Source organism: Protopterus annectens, chromosome 3.part1 (genome assembly GCF_019279795.1).
Source record: "Protopterus annectens isolate FY-2018-M chromosome 3.part1, PAN1.0, whole genome shotgun sequence".
NCBI lineage: Eukaryota > Metazoa > Chordata > Ceratodontiformes > Protopteridae > Protopterus > Protopterus annectens.
Genome location: NC_056732.1, coordinates 57,677,684 through 57,696,428, shown reverse-complemented (window position 1 = coordinate 57,696,428; position 18,745 = coordinate 57,677,684). Strand labels below are relative to the sequence as shown.

Below are 18,745 nucleotides of genomic sequence, written 5' to 3'. Positions count from 1 at the left end.
GGCCACATACAAATTTAGAGATCATCAGTCTAAGGGTCTCTCACAAAAAAGGTAATTTTGTGTAAGCTACTGTCAGGGATGTTCTCTTGTCCTCATCAGTTGCTGAGAAAAGGGGCTCTGGTCCTCAGAGTTCCCTTTCAAAGACAAAGACCGCCTCTCTAAACCTACCTCTAAGCAAGGTATACTTATTCTGAGCCAGCACTCAAGGGGTCAAGTGTGCAACAGTGTGTTCCAGAGGTCAATTAATCAGGGCACCAGAGCTGAGGCATGAGCCTGCCAAAGATGGAATGAGGACAGGAGAGAAGTATGAAGTATCTAGTGCTGGTACAAAACCCATACTCCTTAAGGGTGCATCGCACATCAGTAAAGGTCGTTCACACCACGTGCCAAAAAAATCCCTAACAGTAAGGGAATGACATATCAGCCCTAGCACAGGAGATATAGGAAAAACATTCCCACTAGGGTTTCGCCTGTGCATACTGGGAGGCCACGGGGAGAAGAGACCCCCCCCCCAGTTCCAAATGCAGCAACAGTGTACCGCCTGGGAGATGTGAGGGACAGGTCCTTAGCTTTATGTCTGTCGTGATGAGCTCCATTAACTTGACTGGTTACTATGTTGGGGTTGCATCTTGTGAGACATTCCCCTAAGGTAGCTGCTAGGGATACATTTCATCCAATCCCCTCATCATGCTCAGAAGTGGAAGACAGGCACAAACTTTACCCCTCAACAGTTGAGGAGGAGCTGGTGACAACCTGAACCAGGAAGGTCTTCATAAGGATGAACTTACCTCCAGGAGCATGTGATAAATGTCTGCTCCTAAATCTGTTGTTGACATTAGACAGGGATCCAGTAAGAGACCCTTCTGCAGATCTCTGTACTTTTAACAATCTTTCACCATCACCTCTGAGGCATAAGGTAGGCTTGGAGACTCTCTTTTGCAGCTTCGGATGCAAGACTGTACCACTAACACTCTCTACAGAAGTTTATGCTGTGCTCTTCCCCAGCCAGCAGAGATGATGCTAGTGTTGGTTTTGGCTTGTGAACTGCTAGTTAAGGAATAAAAGCATGTTCAGTTATTACTGTAATCATCAAATGCAGAAACTTCTCTGTGATGAACCTCAGGACTGTGGTCTCAACTGTGTAAACAGTGGGAAAAGAAACGGCAGGAGCAAGGGAGAGGCATATTCCCTTAAGCTAGTAGTGATGTTAAGGCTTGTGATGGCAGCATGTGTGTGCAACCCGGAGCATGAGATCTAAGATAAAGTAACAGCTAAGCTGGGGACTGCAGGACAGAAAATGCCACCTGAGGAGGACTCCCAAGAATCATAAACAGATCTTTTTTTTTCTGAAGGCAGGAATCCAGTAGAAGTACTTAAATTCCTATTTATAAGAATGAAATTTAAAAAGTGTTACAATAAAATTACTGTAATGGGTCCTTCACTGTGTACTTAATTTCCCAAGTTCTGTGATCATTTACATTTTGTAAGCAGTTCTGTAAACAGCTTTTTCTATTGACACAAAGTAATCTTGGGTTTGTTCTATAAAGTATTTTAAATAATTCAATGTGCGCTTTCCTAACCAAGCACCCTCGTAACTGGGCCCTTCTGAGCTCAGCACAAAACTCAATCTAAATCTACTGTTGTTTCTAAGATACCAATACTGACTTCTCTGGCATTACTTTGTAGACAAGTTTTAGTTTATACCAAAGATGAAGTTTTCAGTCTCTAATGCATGGACTGCAGGGGTTCTAAACCAGCAAGCTCATATTACACTGCTAGGTAGATATACTTTGTAACTCGCAGTTTGGATGCCTGTACACTTGAAATGCATGTACTTAACCTAATCCACTTATGAGGAAATGAAGGAAAATGAAATCACTAAAACAAAATATTCTGTAGGGGAAGCATTCCCCTACAGCCATATAATTCTCACTTCAAAGTCACTGTGCAGCAGAGAAAGATATCCATGACATGCAATGAAGGCCTGCCCCACATCCTTTCTGGGACGTTCTGAGCGCAAAGGATCTAAAACACTAAATTTGAGCAAAGTTATGTCACTCTTGTGTGAAGCAAGCAAGACAGTGAGAGCAACTACCACCTTGAGTAGACATGATACAACCTGTTTCACAACGAGTAACTGACTCTAACCTGTGTTTTCATCATAACACATCCAGATGCTTTTTTTTTTTTCCTGTTTTCAATCATTCTCTCAAAAGAATTAGTGGCCAAATGACAAAATGCACATCATATTTTGTAAAGTCTCTCACCTTCTGCAACTCGTCTAAGCATGATGCCACGTGGAAACTCACAGTAAGACAGCACAGACTGCAAACTTTCCCAATGTGGCCATGCCACGTGCCATGTGTTTGTACAACACACTACTATCTTTCTCTTTCTGCTTATCAGCAGCAGTCCCCTAGAAAAACATCATAAAGCCCCCAACGTACAATAAAATACACCCTCAGTAAAGACAATGATCAAGAGTTTGAAGTATTTATATGTTTGTAACAATTCTGGGAGTAGAGACACTGCTTAATCTAAATGAGTAAAGATGCTTTCTTAGCTTATTTTCAATGCACACAAAAGAAATGTGCCTCACATTTCAGGCAGGCTATGCCAGATTAATAAATATACCCACCAAAATGATAAAAAAATATGCAATAATGGATTAGCAGCATCTACATAAAAGAGAACATTGTTTCAAGTGCTTTAGAGTGTATCCTAACAAATCTCCTAATTTGCCTTGCAGAAAGGTACATACCTAATGTTTCCAGCATGAGATAGGCGAGTGAAGACTGAGTGTTTTCGGAGTAAGTTTCTAGTTCCTGAAGGTTACGGAACACATGGTTATCCAGATTCTTTTCCTAAAGTCCAAAACACAATATGCAATGCTGTGGTTTACTGATCTCATCATAATGTGCTAACAATAGAGCACAGCCAAACTTATAATCGGCAGGAAAAAAGACGCATCACAGAACAAAGCAAATGGGAATGCATTACAAACAAACACAGCACTAACCCCAAAGTGCATACTTTGAAAGAAGGGGAATAAATAAAGAGTGCTGCCTGTGCACCCTTACTTTACCAAACAATACACATACATCACACAATGTAGGCAAAACGTTATAGGAAAAATGTGCAGATTACCATGGAACAAGCTAACCAACTCGCTTCTTCTTTCGGCTTTTTTCCAGGTTAGGGGTCGCCACAGCGGATCATCTGTCCGCTCATGATTGGCAGTGGAGTTTTTTATGGTGTCGAGTTGCCAGCCCGGCACCCAACCTTCCACAGAAGGCACACACACGAACACACTCACACCTAGGGCCAATTTAGAGTGTCCAATTCACCTACTGCATGTCTTTGGGATGCAGGAGGAAACCGCAGCATCTGGAGGAAACCCACGCGACCACAGGGAGGACATGCACACTGAAATTTCAATCCCTTGGGGCCCAGGTCATAAATATAGAAAAGGAGGAGGAGTTCACCTACCTGGCTAACGAATAATGTTTTTCAGTATGACTCACCTTTAAACACAACTGTGTGATACTAAATCGTTTGACAATACAATTAGAAAAAGGGTGAAAAGGGTAAGCATTCTTACTTAATCGTTAGTGTAGTGTTGACTGTTGATCCAAGATGAAAATCAATCAAAACTTGAAAACAAAAATTCAACTAAAAGTTGAGAAGTACAGTCCAGAGTAAACTTGGAAATATATATACTTAAAAATTATTAAAAACTGCAAAACTAGCATATACAATAAAACGCTCTTTCTTAAAGTACAAAGAAATGAATTAATAAAAAACAAGCATACTACGAATGATTTCATGAAATTTACAGCCAGTAAAATATCCAACATCCACAGTGGCATAACACAGTTCTACTACCCTGTTGTGTACCTATTGCGTACCTATTAGAAATTATACGTCTGATAAAGCAAATTACATGTTGTTCATTAAAAACATGCACTTCTAACATAAAATTTGGCTAAAATAATAAAACATCATACATACTGATTGTTTCACTTTCATCCTTAAGATTGAATATATTTAGCTAGCACCGTTTCCTTATCTTAGACTCAGATAATCGAATGTCAGCCTTCGTCTTCCATCAATCACACACACACACACACACAGACACACACACACACACACACACACACGAAAACAAGACAATCACCAGCACCAAAAATTCTCTGTAAGCTGTAAACTTGCAGCTCTTAATGAGCTGCTTCCTGTAGTCAAGGGTACAAAGTTCGATTCCTTACACCTCCATTTGCCTACTGTGACACTTTAAACAAGTCACATAACCATAAAGTGCTCAAGATTCATCACAGAAAAGGGTTACTTGTGTTCAATGAGTTTAAACTGGTTAAAAAATAAATAAAGGTAAACAAGCCCCCTCCCGTCACCCATATTCTGAACAGCAACAGCACTGGATGTGACCCTATTACTGGGGTTCCTAATAAATTGTTGCAACTTCACCCTTAATTTTTGCTTTCTACTCAACTTGAAAACAGAAACAGATACATATGGCAATGTGCATTACTCTGCGTCTTTTAAAAAGTACTAGCAGTTAACACAAATGACAAAACATCTGAATCGCTAATGAGCTGCTTTATGCTTTATATGCCCATGGTACAGAGTTTGATTCCTTCCACCCTCATTTGCCTATTGTGTTATCCTTTAGCCAGACAATGTTCCCAGCATGCCCCTGAAAAGGAGCAATTTGTCCAGTGGGCTTATCTGGTCAAAAAAAAAAATGCATTTGACTCAGTACCGAAAGACATCAACGTATTTGTAGAACGACATATCACTAAGTCAAGAATGCTATTGGCCTTCTAAAGGATACCTGTGCAATTACATATTCATTTTCAGTGCTCTTGTAATCCTTTTCCAGCCTTTTCCAGAAGAGTGTGACCATTAGTTTTCTATCGTGTCAATATCTATGGCCAGACATTGTATTTTCACTCAGTTTCGCAAACTGATCTTGAAGAATGTTCCAGTTTACAGGATGAGGAGTGTGACGAACGTGCCCTGGCCCAGCAATCAAAGAGCCTCAATCCTCACCACTGACACCAGGGAGGTCGTCTCATAGAAGAGAAAAGGATAACTAATGCACACAGAAAAGTACAATTTCCCTTAAGTGCACACAGAGATCACAGTCAGTCTGGGGTTGGTTGCTCCTTTGCTCACCAGGTCCCCAATAAGACTCCCCACTGGCACAGCTATAGGGGCAAGGTCTCAGCCTAGCTGGGCAAGCTAAAACCTCCAGTACCCTCTCTGTCCACCCAGTGCTTCATGTCCCTGCCAAGTAGCTGACACAACACACACACATACTTTGAGATAATATTTATAAAACTTTACAGACACTCCTGAGAAAGGCTGACACAGATTCTCCAGCTGTGCCCCTTTACCCAGACCATATGGTAGTAATCCCTGCCACCACCCAGCTAATAACAGCAGCTACTAAAAGGTCATTAAAAGGGTGCCCAATTATTACCGTGCAATATTATTATCCAATGGTAACGTGACTAACAGTCAAGGCTTACGAGTGGCCTATTACAATAATCTCTATAAATATGCAATGTACTCTAGAGCTTATCTCTACACAAACCAGCCACAGGTAGCAGGTTTTAAAAATATTTAATAATAAATAATTAAAACACAAGACAAAACTACTACACCACAGAGATATCTAAGAGTTCAGAGATCACACAAAAACTTAAAATAATACAGTAGGACAGGTCTGATTTCAAAGAAAAATACCTACTTAATCTTTACTAGCTTTAACTATTCCTACAAGAAATCACAGTGCTAAAACTTACATGTGAGAATAAGGCAGAGTGCTGAGTTAGATGTCCAAAGTCAAAATGCTCCCAGTCTCTTGTGAGAAATAGTATTTAAACATTACTGACAAACATGTCTCTAAGGCCCTACCAAATTACATAATTTTTGACACTTAGGCTTTCCCAGGCAAACAAACTACATTATTTAGCAATCTAACACCTGCTCAGAAACTTACAACAATAGAAGACATTTCACATGTATATTCTAACAGAAACTAGAGGAATAAAGCACATTCCACATCTAAATTCTGGTCATAAACTTTAGCCTTAAAACAATGGGCATGAAACCTTCATCCACGCGCACTGGAGCCAAATTCTAACATTAAAGGGTCACAACATGCATCACTGGGTCAGTAGAGTGCAATGTTGTCACATATTTCGTAGTTCCACATTTCACAATATTCTTTTACACTCAAGAAAACATTTATTTACAAATGCCAGAATTATATATCAAATTCTATTTGACTAGGCTGGCAGCCTTCACCCATCTCTCCCCAATCATCATATCCCTTCCCCCCCCTGAGGAACTCAAGCAAGTTTTTTAAGTGCCCCTTGAGAAACATCGCTTGAGAGTGTCAGGTCTATCTGGGTGTACCTCACCCCATTCCCTGTCTTGACAGCCCATCTGCATTGGCATTGCTACTCCCACTGCGGTGCTGCACTGACATATCATGTGCTTGCAACCCCTGACTCCATCTTAGCAACTTGGCATTTTGCTGACTGGCTCTGTTTAACCATGTTGAAGGGTTGTGATCTGTCATCGCAGTGAATTTTCTTCCATACAGATAAAGCTGAAGTTTTTGTAGTGCCCACACTATGGCTAGACATTCCTTTTCTACCGCTGCATAGCATTCCTCCCTGGGTTGGAGCCTACGACTGAGATAAACCACTGGGTGCCCTTCTCCCTCTGAAGAAATCTGGCTAAATACAGCCCCTCACCACATAGTTTGAAGCATCCACCTGCACAACAAATTATTTGCTATAGTCTGGACTGGCTAATACAGGGGGTCCTCCCAAAGTTTACTTAAGCTTCTGAAATGCCTGCTAACATGCTGGGGTCCACACTACCTCATCTGGCCTGTTCTTCCTTGTCAGGTCTGTGAGGGGAGCAGCTATGGTACTATAATTGGGAACAAACTTTCTGTAGTACCCTGCTGTCCCTAAGAATGCCTCCACTTGTTTTTGGTAAGAGGTGCAGGCCATGCCTGAATTGCTTCCACTTTGGCAGGTTCTGGCCTTATCTTACCACTCCCCACTCTATGCCCTAGGGTAGGAGACCTCTGCCATATCCACCTGACATTTGCTTGGCTTAATGGTCAACCCTGCCCTCTGTAGTCTGCCCAGCACCTCCCGGACATGCTGAAGGTGCTCTTGCCAGGAATGGCTGTAGATAGCAATATCATCCATGTAAGCAAGGGCAAACCCTCCTGCTCCGGCTAAGATATGACCTACCAGCCTCTGGAAAGACGCTGGGGCATTCTTCATCCCAAAGGGCTTCTTTGTGAACTCATACAAGCCAAAAGGAGTCACAAAGGCTGACTTCTCTCTAGCACTGGGAGTCAAGGGCACCTGCCAGTAACTCTTGGTAAGATCAATGGTTGTAAGATACCTAGCCCAACCCATCTGCTCTAGGGCCTCATCTGTCCTAGGCATGTGGTAATCATCTGACTCTGTGTGACTATTTAATTTCCTGTAATCCACACAGAACATGTTGCTGCCATCCTTCTTTGGCACCAACACCACTGCTGAGACCCAGGGACTGTTGGACTCTTGAATCACCCCTAGTTAATACATCTCCTGTACCTCCTCCCTCAGAGTCTGTTTGACTCTCTCAGGCACTCTATAAGGGGCCTGCCTGATGGGCATTTGGGGTCCTGTATCCACCTGGTGCTGCACTAGGTGGGTGCTCCCTGGTTTCATGGTGAACATGTCCCCAAACTCCTGCAACACTGCTCGGATTTCTCGAACCAGGGTAGGAGATAGCTGCTGGGACATTGCTACCCCTTCCACTGAGGTGTCAGCCTGAGCCTCACTGAGAAGATCAGTCACAAGATCTCTCTCAGACTCCTCCTGCAATCTACTGCCAATGCTCAGCACAAGGGTCTCTCTATCATGGCAAGGTTTCATCATGTTAACATGGCTCAATTTGTGCCCCCGCCGTCTGCCTAGCACTTCCACCATGTAGTTAACATCACTTACCTTTCTTACCACCTTGTAGGGTCCCTCCCAAGCTGCTTGCAGCTTGTTGTGTCTGACAGGAGTGAGAACCATCACCTGCTGCCCTACAGCATACTCTCTAGTATGAGCATTCCTGTCATACCACATTTTCTGTTGTTGGGCTTCTGCCAGGTTCTCCTGGGCCAAGCCCATGAGTTCCCTGAGCCTTGTCCTGAGGGTTAGGACACATGCCACAACAACTCCTTGTGAGACTCACACTCACCTTCCCACTCATCTTGAATTAACTCTAGAGGTCCCCTCACCCTATACCCATACAGCAACTCAAAGGGTGAAAAACAAGAAGTTATGTACTCACCATAATGTTCAATGTATGTAGTCCATCTCGCCTCACATTCTTACCCGTGGTTCGGAGCCGAATGTCAGCTCCGACTCTGCCAACTTTTTTTAGCTCGAAGTCTTTCTATTGGCTGGGCTAAGATGGTATCCCATGCTGCACTGCTCTCTAGCCCCAGATCTAGTTTGCTGCAAGCCCCAGGATTCATTCTCCATGCATAACAACACGTAAGGAAAGGAACAACAAACTAAGAATGAAGGGAACTCTAAAACCAGACCTAACCTCCAGATCATCCAGGAAGGGGCAAGGAGGGGGGATAAGTAAGAATGTGAGGCGAGATGGACTACATACATCAAACGTTATGGTGAGTACATAACTTCTTGATGTTATGTAGTCCAATCTCGCCTACATTCTTACCTGTGGGACAGCGTCCCTAGCACTTAAATCCTGGGAGGCTCAGTGGAAAATACTCCTGAGCACTGTGGAACCAAAGGAAGACCTGCCCCTAGATACCACATCCAACTTGTAATGAGTAACAAAGGTGTGAGGAGATGCCCAAGTAGCCGTAGCACAAATATCATCCATAGACAATCTGGCCTGAAAGGCTGTAGATGTAGACACAGACCGAGTAGAGTGAGCCTTCACCCGGAACAGTAAATCTTTACCCTCTGAGGAATAAATTAAAGAAATACAGCTGGAAATCCACCTGGACAACTGGACAACTTGACTTTGGAGACAGGAGACCCAATTCTGTTTTCCGAAAAGGAAACAAACAACTGATCAGATTTTCTGAGGTCTTTCATTCTGTGCAAATAAAAACGTTAATTGTCTGTGCACGTCCAATTGAAGAAAATTTTGAATTCTGCCTTGTTTGAGAACTGGGGAAAGAACACTGACAATTCAATAGATTGGTTAAGGTTACTGACTGACGCCACTTTGGGAAGAAAAGAGGGGTTCGGTCTGAGAGAAACCCTGTCCTTATGAAAAATCAAATAAGGGGGTTTGATTGATACAGCTTGAAGCTGGCTGACATGATGGCTACTAAAAAGACAGTCTTCCAAGTTAAGAATTTTAAATCGCAAGTGGCTGCAGGCTCAAAGGGGGGTGAAGTAAGACCCTGTAGAACAAAGTTTAGGTCCCAAGGCATAACAGGTTCCGATACCAGAGGACGAAGTAACAAAGTGCCCTTCAGGAAAGCCTTACAGAGTCTATGTGCCATCAGGCTAGGCTCGTCTGCGACATGAAAGGCAGAAATCGCCACCAACTGGACTTTAATGGTTGCAGCAGCTGAACCCTGGTTAAAGAGCATAGACAAGAACTCCAATACAGACGAAATTGGAGCTGTGTAAGGGTCAATCTTTTTGGTATGCGCCCATATTGAAAACCTCTTCCATTTGCTGAAATAAATATTCCTGGTCGAGGGCTTATGAGAGGAAGATAAAATATGAACCACCTCCGTTGAAAAATGATGAAGCCTAACTAATGACGGAAGTGGAGTAGCCAGGCTGTCAACCGGAGGGTCCGAAGAGAGGGATGGAGCTGCCCTGACATGTGTCAGTAAGTCTGGTTGTGGGTCCAGAATCCGAGGAGCATCCCATGATAAAGGGATGGAGAAAGTGGAACCAAATTTGACGAGGTCAGTGTGGGGCAATCAGAATCATTCTGCTTCCCAAGGATTGTGCTTTCTGAATAACCTTTGACAGCAAGGGAACCGGAGGAAAGGCATATAGTAGACTGGAGGGCCAATTGTGGACTAGAGCGTCCCTGGGTGACTCCCCCTGAGGAGGAATCAACGTGAAGTAGCTGCTGTATTTGGCATTGAGGGGGCTGGCAAAAAGGTCACAGTAAGGCTGACCCCACCTGCGGAAGATCTGTTCCGCAACTTGAAAGTTCAGGGACCACTCTTAAGGCATCAGAATAGCTCTGCTTAGCCTGTCTGCGATCACATTGGACTTCCCCGGAATGTGCGTTGCCACCAGAAAACGTTGGGAAGACACTGCCCACTGCCACACTTGCATGGCCTCTCTGCAAAGGGGGTAAGACTTGGTTCCTCCCTGCTTGTTCAGATACCACACCACTGACATATTGTCTGAGTGGATTGCAATAGTCCCGAGAAGAAGAAAACTCTGAAGTGCTTGCAATGCTAGTAGCACAGCTCTCATCTCCAGGACATTGATATGCAGATGCATCTAGTGCTCTTGCCACGTGCCTTGGACTGTTCTTCCTAGATAATGCCCCGCCACCCCATCTGGGAGGCATCCGTGGTCACCGTGGCAATCGGGGACACAGGAACGAAGGGCTTTCCTGCATTCAGGTTATCGGTGCGAAGCCACCAACTGAGATCCTGTTTGCACCTGTCTGTGAGTAGAATAGGGTGAGAAAGTGGAAGACGTTGAAGAGACCACTGGGAAAAGAGAAGCCACTGAAGGAGCCTCATATGTAACCTTGCCAGAGGGACGAACACAATCGTAGCGGCCATCGTCCCCAACAGTTGGAGGACCCATCTTGCCTTAGCTCTTCTCAGAGGGAGCAAGGTGTGAACTTGTTGTTGTAGGACTCTGATTCTTTCATTTGGAAGAAACGCCCGCATGAGGACGGTGTCTACTTCGGCGCCTATAAAAGTGACACGCTGTGAGGGCAACAAGGCAGATTTTTCCAACTTCAATGTGATGCCCAACTGTTGACATAGGTTTATAGTAACGTCCCTGGTCTGAAGAAGTAGATGCCTGGTGATGGCAGTAAAGAGCTAGTCGTCCAGATACGGAAACACTTGGAATCCCTGACATCTCAAGTGAGCAGTCACCACTGTCATGCATTTGGTAAACACCCTGGGGGCGGTGGTGAGACCAAAGGGCAAGGCTCAAAACTGAAAATGACTGGCTCCCAGCCGGAAGCGTAAGTGACTTTTGGATGCCCTGCCCATCTTTATGTGGTAGTAAGCATCCTTGAGGTCGATGGAGCACATCCACACTTCTTTTCCCAACAATGGGAGAACAGACTGCAATATGACCATTCAGAACTTGGACTTTTGCATGTGGGTGTTCAATCGGCTGAGATCCAATATGGGTCTCAGGTCCCCTGTCCTTTTCAGCACCAAAAAGAATCTGGAGTAAGTCCCTAATCTGATCTGGTCTAAGGGGACATGTTGGATGGCTCCTTTTTCTAGCAGCTTTGAAACTTCTGAAGCTGCGTAATCCCTTTGACTGGGTAGAACATCCGGGATTTTCCTGATTGGAGGGGGATTTGACGAAAAGGGAATGACATGTCCTATGGAAATTATTCGTAGAACCCATTGGTCCTGGATGATGTCTTGCCAGGCCTCCGGGTATAACGAGATTCGACCGCCGACTGGCTCAGGAAACGCACAGTCGGGCCTCCCATCGGGAGCGGTGGTAGGGAGAACCACGAAAGGAATTGCGGTCTCTGGAATTGCAGGGCCTCCTCTGCCCCTAGGGCGGCGTCCCCCTGAATAACCACCCCCTCCCCTGCCCCAGGAGGTGGACTCACCTTGTTCACCAGGAAAAAACCTCTGTGATTTCTTGAACCACATTTTGCCATATCTCTGGGCCTTGGGATAAAGCCTAGAGGAAAGGGAAAAACAGACTCTTACAGCAGACAGAGTTTTTCCCTCCTGCTCGCACCTGGTGAAAGTGTCTTTTACCTTGGTTCCGAACAAAGAGGAACCATCAAAAGGGGAGTCAGTGAATGAAGACTTGAAGGCCTCCGCAAAATGACAAACGCGCATCCAGGTCTGCCTCCTAAGAGCAACTCCTGAACTTGCTGCCCTACTCACTCCTTCGGCTGCATAAGAGATTAGCCTCATGGAGGAGTTTGCAATGGAATTGAGGGTAGACATCTGCGCGTTGACCGTCTGTGCCACCGCCTCAGAAACGTTACCCGTGAGCGCATCTCCAAGCTCCTTGAGGAGATCTCTCAGGAGCCGTGTAAAGTGTGATAAATAATTCAGTGACCGTAAGGTAAAGGTCGCTGAAGAAAAGGTATGCTTCCCGTACCGGTCCATGGTCCCAGACTCCTTGTTAGGGGGATGGACGGTGGAAGAAGTCTCGGCTAATTCCTTCTGAGTGGCAGCTGCCACCACCATGGCATCCACAGGGACTCTCTTTGACAGAAATTCCTTATCAGGAGGAGCAGACAAAAATTTATTGGGTCTCCTGGGGATTGGTTCCACAGAGTCAAGGGTTTCCCACACCCTTCGACAAACCAAATCCAGAAGCTCATCGAAGGGTGGAGATACCCAGGAGGTGGAGGGCTGAGCACCAAAGGCCTTCAGGAAGATCGACTCCTCCTTGGAGGGGGCTTTAGATGGCCAGTCACCACTTTGTTTCAAAATCTCTAGGATGTCAGAGAAAGAAACATCCTCAGAGGATGACTTGGGGGACCCCTCCGATTCCTCGAGGTCGGTGTCTGATGTGAGAAACTCATCCTGGGAATCTATGTGTTTCCTCTTGCATGTCTTCTTTCTGGGTGGCTCCTCAGGCAAAAACTCTGAGGGGCCCTTAGAAATGTGGGGACCACTCATGGGGGTACCCTGAGGCCTTGGACTCCGCTGTCTAGAGATAGATGGTGATCAGAGACCTGCACCGGTGTAGTAGGGGACAGAATGACCGACTCGCATGATGCCACTGACGACCTGGCCAGCAAGCTCCGCATGGCCTCGAAGGCTGGTCCCCCAGAGTCCGAAGAATGACCAGCCTCCGAAGCCATGACAGGAGTCAAACTTCCCCACGCCGAAGCACCGAGAAGGTGACTAGGAGCCGAGAGGTGTCCTGAATCCTCTCCCTCGGGTCCGACCGAAGAAGCCTGAGTCCTGAACCCAGTGGATGGTGCCGACGGGGTCGGAGATGACGTTGGCACCGATAAGCCAGGAGGGGCTGTCGGAACCGACCTAAGGACATCACATGGAGCCGAGCACTCCAGCTCCGAAAGCTGAGGTGTGCTTGGAGGAAGTATCGAAGCAGGTTAAGGGACCGGCTCTGGAGCCAACTGGGTCGGAGCCGAGAACAATTTTGCCAGAACCGGTGACTGAAGGAGTCTCTGCACCACTCTATCGACGTCCACATCTGATAAGGTCCTGGAGGATTTAGAGGATAGAGAAGGAGATCGAGACCTCCTCTCCGAAGGGGACCTGCAAGGAGGGGATACTGGCTTAATGCTAGGCGATCGGCTCCGAACAGGTTCCAAGAAAATTGGAGCCGAAGCAGGTTCCATAACAACTGACACTTCTTGTGGTCCCAAGGACAATGGAGCCGAGGATGTCGAAGCAGAATTTCCTATTTTCTCCGGTGGCTCCGAGGAGACTGATGGAGCTGGAGCGCTCTTTTTTGATTTAGAGGATTTAACCTTAGAGCTGGAAGCACTCTCCACACCCTCCTCGAAGGAGGGTTTCAGAAGTCCCTTCAAAATCAATTTATTCTTCATTTCCTGAAGAACTCGCAGACTAAAGGCATGACAGAAGCTGCACGACTCCTGGAGATGAATCGCTCCCAGACAATATACACAGACAGAGTGTTTATCGGTAATGGACATTTTATAACTGCACCTAGAGCACTTCTTGAAGCCCGAGGGCTTATGCTCCTTAGTATCTTTGGACATAGTTAACCAACAATAATAAAGCACCAAGACAATCAAACACTGAATAAAAGGACCAATGGTCAAACAGTCACAAGGCAGGAAAAACCTACAACAAACAAAAAACACAAGATCTCTAAGTTAAACAATCCTTAGACACAAACACAAGGGAGAAAGGACTAATACCTCTAATTTAAACGGTTTACAGTCCCGGTAAACTTTACTGACACAAGAAAAGCAAGGGGACAGACTAAGTCCTCTTATTGAAAACAGGCATAGCCCGCTGGAAACAGCTAGTGGGATACCAAGAAAAACGATCCAAAAAACAATTTTTTCACAAGACAAGACAAGAACACACAATAGCTATTAAAATAGCTTTTTTAAATTTCTCTGATAAGGAAGAAATAAGGGTACTTAGCCACAGCCAAGAGTGAGACCACGTCCGAGCTACACGAGCGGCAAACGAGATCTGGGGATAGAGAGCAGTGCAGCATGGGATACCATCTTAGTCCAGCCAATAGAAAGACTTCGAGCTAAAAAAAAAGTTGGCTGAGTCGTAGCAGACATTCGGCTCCGAACCACGGGTAAGAATGTAGGTGAGATTGGACTACATAACATCCTATGGATTCATGGGGAACCTCTCTGTAAGCAAACAACAGATGGGGCAAATATTTGTCCTACTCCTTCTTAAACTGATCTACAAATGCCCGTAGTATGGACTTGATTGTAGAGTTTAACCTCTCAACAAGACCATTAGTCTGGGGATGGTAGGGGGTGGTCTTCATGTGCTTCACCCCACAGGACTTCCACAGACAAGCCAACAGGTCTGACATAAAATTGGCACCTTTGTCAGACAAAATTTCCTTTGGGAAACCTACCCTGCTGAAAATATCTAGCAAGGCATTTGCCACCTTCTCTGCCTCAATGGAGGACAAAGCCACTGCCTCAGGGTATCGTGTAGCATAATCTACAATCACACAAGAACATACTTTTTCCCTTTGGAACTTGGGGTACTCAGAGGGCCCACAATATCCATAGCTACTCCCTGAAATGGCTCCGCAATCACAGGCAAAGTCATCAAAAGAGCTCTCACCTTGTCTCCTGCCTTGCCTACCTTTTGGCACTGCTCACAGATCCTGCAGTACCCTGTTACATCTCTGGAAATTCCAGGCCAATAGAAGTTTTGCATAATATGCCTTTTTGTACGTTTTATGACCATATGACCTGCAAAGGGAGTATCATGGGCTATGGCTAGAAGCATCAGACGGAAAGCTCTAGGCACTACCAACTGCTGTACTCTCTCATCTTCTAGTCCTCCCTCAGAGGTCCACTCTCTGTACAATAACCCTTTGTTCCAATATACAGATTCCCCCTTCCCTTGAGCATCAGGTGCCTCCCTAGCTACCTGCCTCATGCCTTACAATGTAGGGTCTGAGAGCTGAGGCCGTCTCAACTCTCTCCTTGTATCCCTTCCAAGCTCCCCTTCCACAGGACATATGGCATTCTCTGGCCGTGGTGCCTCACTGTCAGCCTGGGTACTACTACTCACCTCTACCTTTGCAGTCACCCTGTCCAAGGGAACATCAGTACCCACAAGCAGCTGTGGCTCACATTCAGTCTCACTGCTACAGCGTAGCTCACTCCCTGAAGTAACCACCTCAGCAGTCCTGGCTGCAAGTATGCAGTCTGTCTGCATCGCCCCCAGACTACCAGACCCACATGCTTGTCTCCTAGCCTCACTGCATGTAACTGCTTAGGTACATAGTACTGCTTCATCCAAATCCTTCCCTCTCAGGACATCTGCAGGATGGTAGTTCCATACCCCTGTTATCTCAAGACAACCCACTGTTAGCATTTTGTCTTTCCCACTTACTGGCTCCCTCACCTTTGGTTCCCCACCTTGCCTCCGTGGACACCTGTACGCCATATGGCCCCACTGGTAGCATTCAAAACATTTAACCCTAGCTCCTGGATGTGTACCTGGACTAGTGGCTTCCCCTGCTACTGGCGGATTCTGTTGGGGCAGTCTGTGCTGCCCACCATGGGTTCCTTTAGTCCCATGAGCAGTACTTGGGGGTCCTTTTCCAGTGCAGGGCTGCTCTGCTTGCTAGGTAAAGGTCTCCCTTCTTCCCCAACTCCTCTGAAGTAGCACACTGTTCATTAGCTAACCCAATCCTCATGTCCTCAGGTAAAGTGCCAAGGGCTTGTTCCCTTACCAAAAGGTCTGCCAGCCCTTCAAAGGTGGTGACCTGACATCCACTCACCCAGCTATGAAAATAAGTGCTCAGTTCAACAACATATTCACATACATTTTCATCTGCCTTGCGTCTATGCTCACAAAACTTTTTCCTGTACATTTCAGGTGTTAGCTTAAAACATTCTAATAAATGTATTTTTTACAGCACTATAATCAACAGTCAGTGTCATGCATTTTTGCTAAGGATGTTACAGCTTTACCATGGAGTAAGGGGGTCAGGAACCGTACCCAGAGCCCTTGGTCAACTTCATACTGTTTACATACCCGCTCAAACATATGAATGAAGCTATCAAAATTATCCCCCTCTTTAAACTGTGGAAGAAATTTACTGACCTTTTGGGCTTCTGGGGTTCGGTTACTCCTGTCACCATTACCTCCATGGCGAAGAGTCAGCATTTCCCTCTCATGCCTCCTCTGCTGTTCATTTTCCACAGCTTGTAGACTTTTCATTTTCTCGGCTGCTTCTAGTTCCATATGCCTGGCCTCCAACTCAAGTCTCTTTAGCTCCAGCTGGATTTTTAAGTCCACTGCAGAAAGGTTGAGCTGTCCATTCTCTGAGGATATTGCATCTCTACTGTCAGTCTGATTGTTCTCCAGGCTGCTGTTTTCTGTTGCAGCTGGAACCAAGGCTGCAATCAGGTCTGCCTTAGTCAGGTTTCCATGCAGCAGCCCCCTAGCCTGGCACATCTCCGCCAGCTGGCTCCTTGTCAGCTTTCCATACTCCTCTGCTGACACGCTGCCTGCTCACCCTGACTAACACTACGCTAATAAAAGAAATAAAACAATTGTGATCTGAACTCTTGAGTACACACTGCATGGCTGTTTTACAGTACAAAACAATTTAGAGATCACTGTACATAAGCCACAGGTATTCACTCTACCCAAACCACTACAAGCCAATTAGTATGTGAAGTAGATCCAACCACTGCCACCACTTGTGATGACCGTGCCCTGGCCCAGCAATCAAGGAGACTCAATCCTCACCACTAACACCAGGGAGGTTGTCTCATAGAAGAGAAAAGGATAACTAATATACACAGTAAAGTACAATTTCCCTTATGTGCACACAGAGATCACAGTCAGTGTGGGGCTGGTTGCTCTTTTGCTCACCAGGTCCTCAATAAGACTCCCCACTGGCACAGCTATAAGGTCCAGGTCTCAGCCTAGCTGGGCAAGCTAAAACCTCCAGTACCCTCTCTGTCCAACCAGTGCTTCGTGTCCCTGCCAAGTAGCTGAAACAACACACACACACTTTGAGATACGTATTTTATACAACTTCACAGACACTCCTGAGAAAGGCTGACACAGATTCTCCAGCTGTGCCCCTTTACCCAGACCATATGGTACTAATCCCTGCCACCACCCAGGTAATAATATCAGCTACTAAAAGGCACTTAAAAGGATGCCAAATTATTACTTTGCAATACTTTTATCCAATGGTAATGTGACTAACAGTCAAGGCTTACTTTATAGTGGCCTATTACAATAACCTCTATAAATATGCAATGTACTCTAGAGCTTATCTCTACACACACCAGCCACAGATAGAAGGTATTAAAAAAAATTAATAATAAATAATTAAAACACAAGACAAAACTACTACACCAAAGAGATATCTAAGAGTTCAGAGATCACACAGAAACATAAAATAATACAGTAGGACAGGTCTGATTTCAAAGAAAAATACCTACTTAATCTTTACTAGCTTTAACTATTCCTACAAGAAATCACAGTGCTAAAACTTACATGTGAGCATACGGCAGAGTGCTGAGTTAGATCTCCAAAGTCAAAATGCTCCCAGTCTCTTGAGAGAAATAGTATTTAAACATTGCTAGCAAACATGTCTCTAAGGCCCTCCCAAGTTACATCATTTTTGACACTTGGGTTTTCCCAGGCAAACAAACTGCATTATTTAGCAATCTGAAAACTGCCCAAAAACTTACAACAATACAAGACATTTCACATGTATATTCTAACAGAAACTAGAGTAATAAAGCACATTCCACATCTAAATTCTGGTCATAAACTTTAGCCTTAAAACAATGGGCATGAAACCTTCATCCAGACGCACTGGAGCCGAATTCTAACATTAAAGGGTCACAACATGCATCACTGGGTCAGTAGAGTGCAACGTTGTCACATATTTTGTAGTTCCGCATTTCACAATATTCTTTTACACTCAAGAAAACATGCCTGTATTTTACGTTTATTTACACAAATGCCAGAATTATGTATCAAATTCTATTTGACAAGACTGGAAGGCTTTGCCCATCTCTCCCCAATTGTCACAAGGAAAACAATGGGACACGCACTAAACTGTGTTCTGCTATGAATATTATGAAGAAAACCTGCTCAGGTCACCATCGTGTTTGCTTACACTAGAAACCAAATACAGTAGCACACCTCTGCCTTAGTTGAGAACATCTAGAATAAGAATCGTAAGTATGAGAAAAGTGAAGGTACACAGCAACACACCTCTCAACCGCTCTACATTTAACAGAGTGCTCAGATTTCAGCCTCAGAATAGATGTCTGTTCCATG

General features: G+C 45.0%; 1 protein-coding gene across 3 annotated transcripts in view; it reads right to left on the bottom strand.

The window, feature by feature from the left end:
* Positions 1-18,745, bottom strand: part of NDUFAF6 (NADH:ubiquinone oxidoreductase complex assembly factor 6) — a 583,839-nt gene that overhangs the window by 316,645 nt on the left and 248,449 nt on the right. For all 3 annotated transcript variants that reach the window (XM_044066568.1, XM_044066567.1, XM_044066569.1), the window contains one exon: positions 2,762-2,864. In XM_044066568.1, coding sequence (XP_043922503.1) covers positions 2,762-2,864 — 103 coding nt within the window. The remainder of the gene's footprint in view (positions 1-2,761; positions 2,865-18,745) is intronic.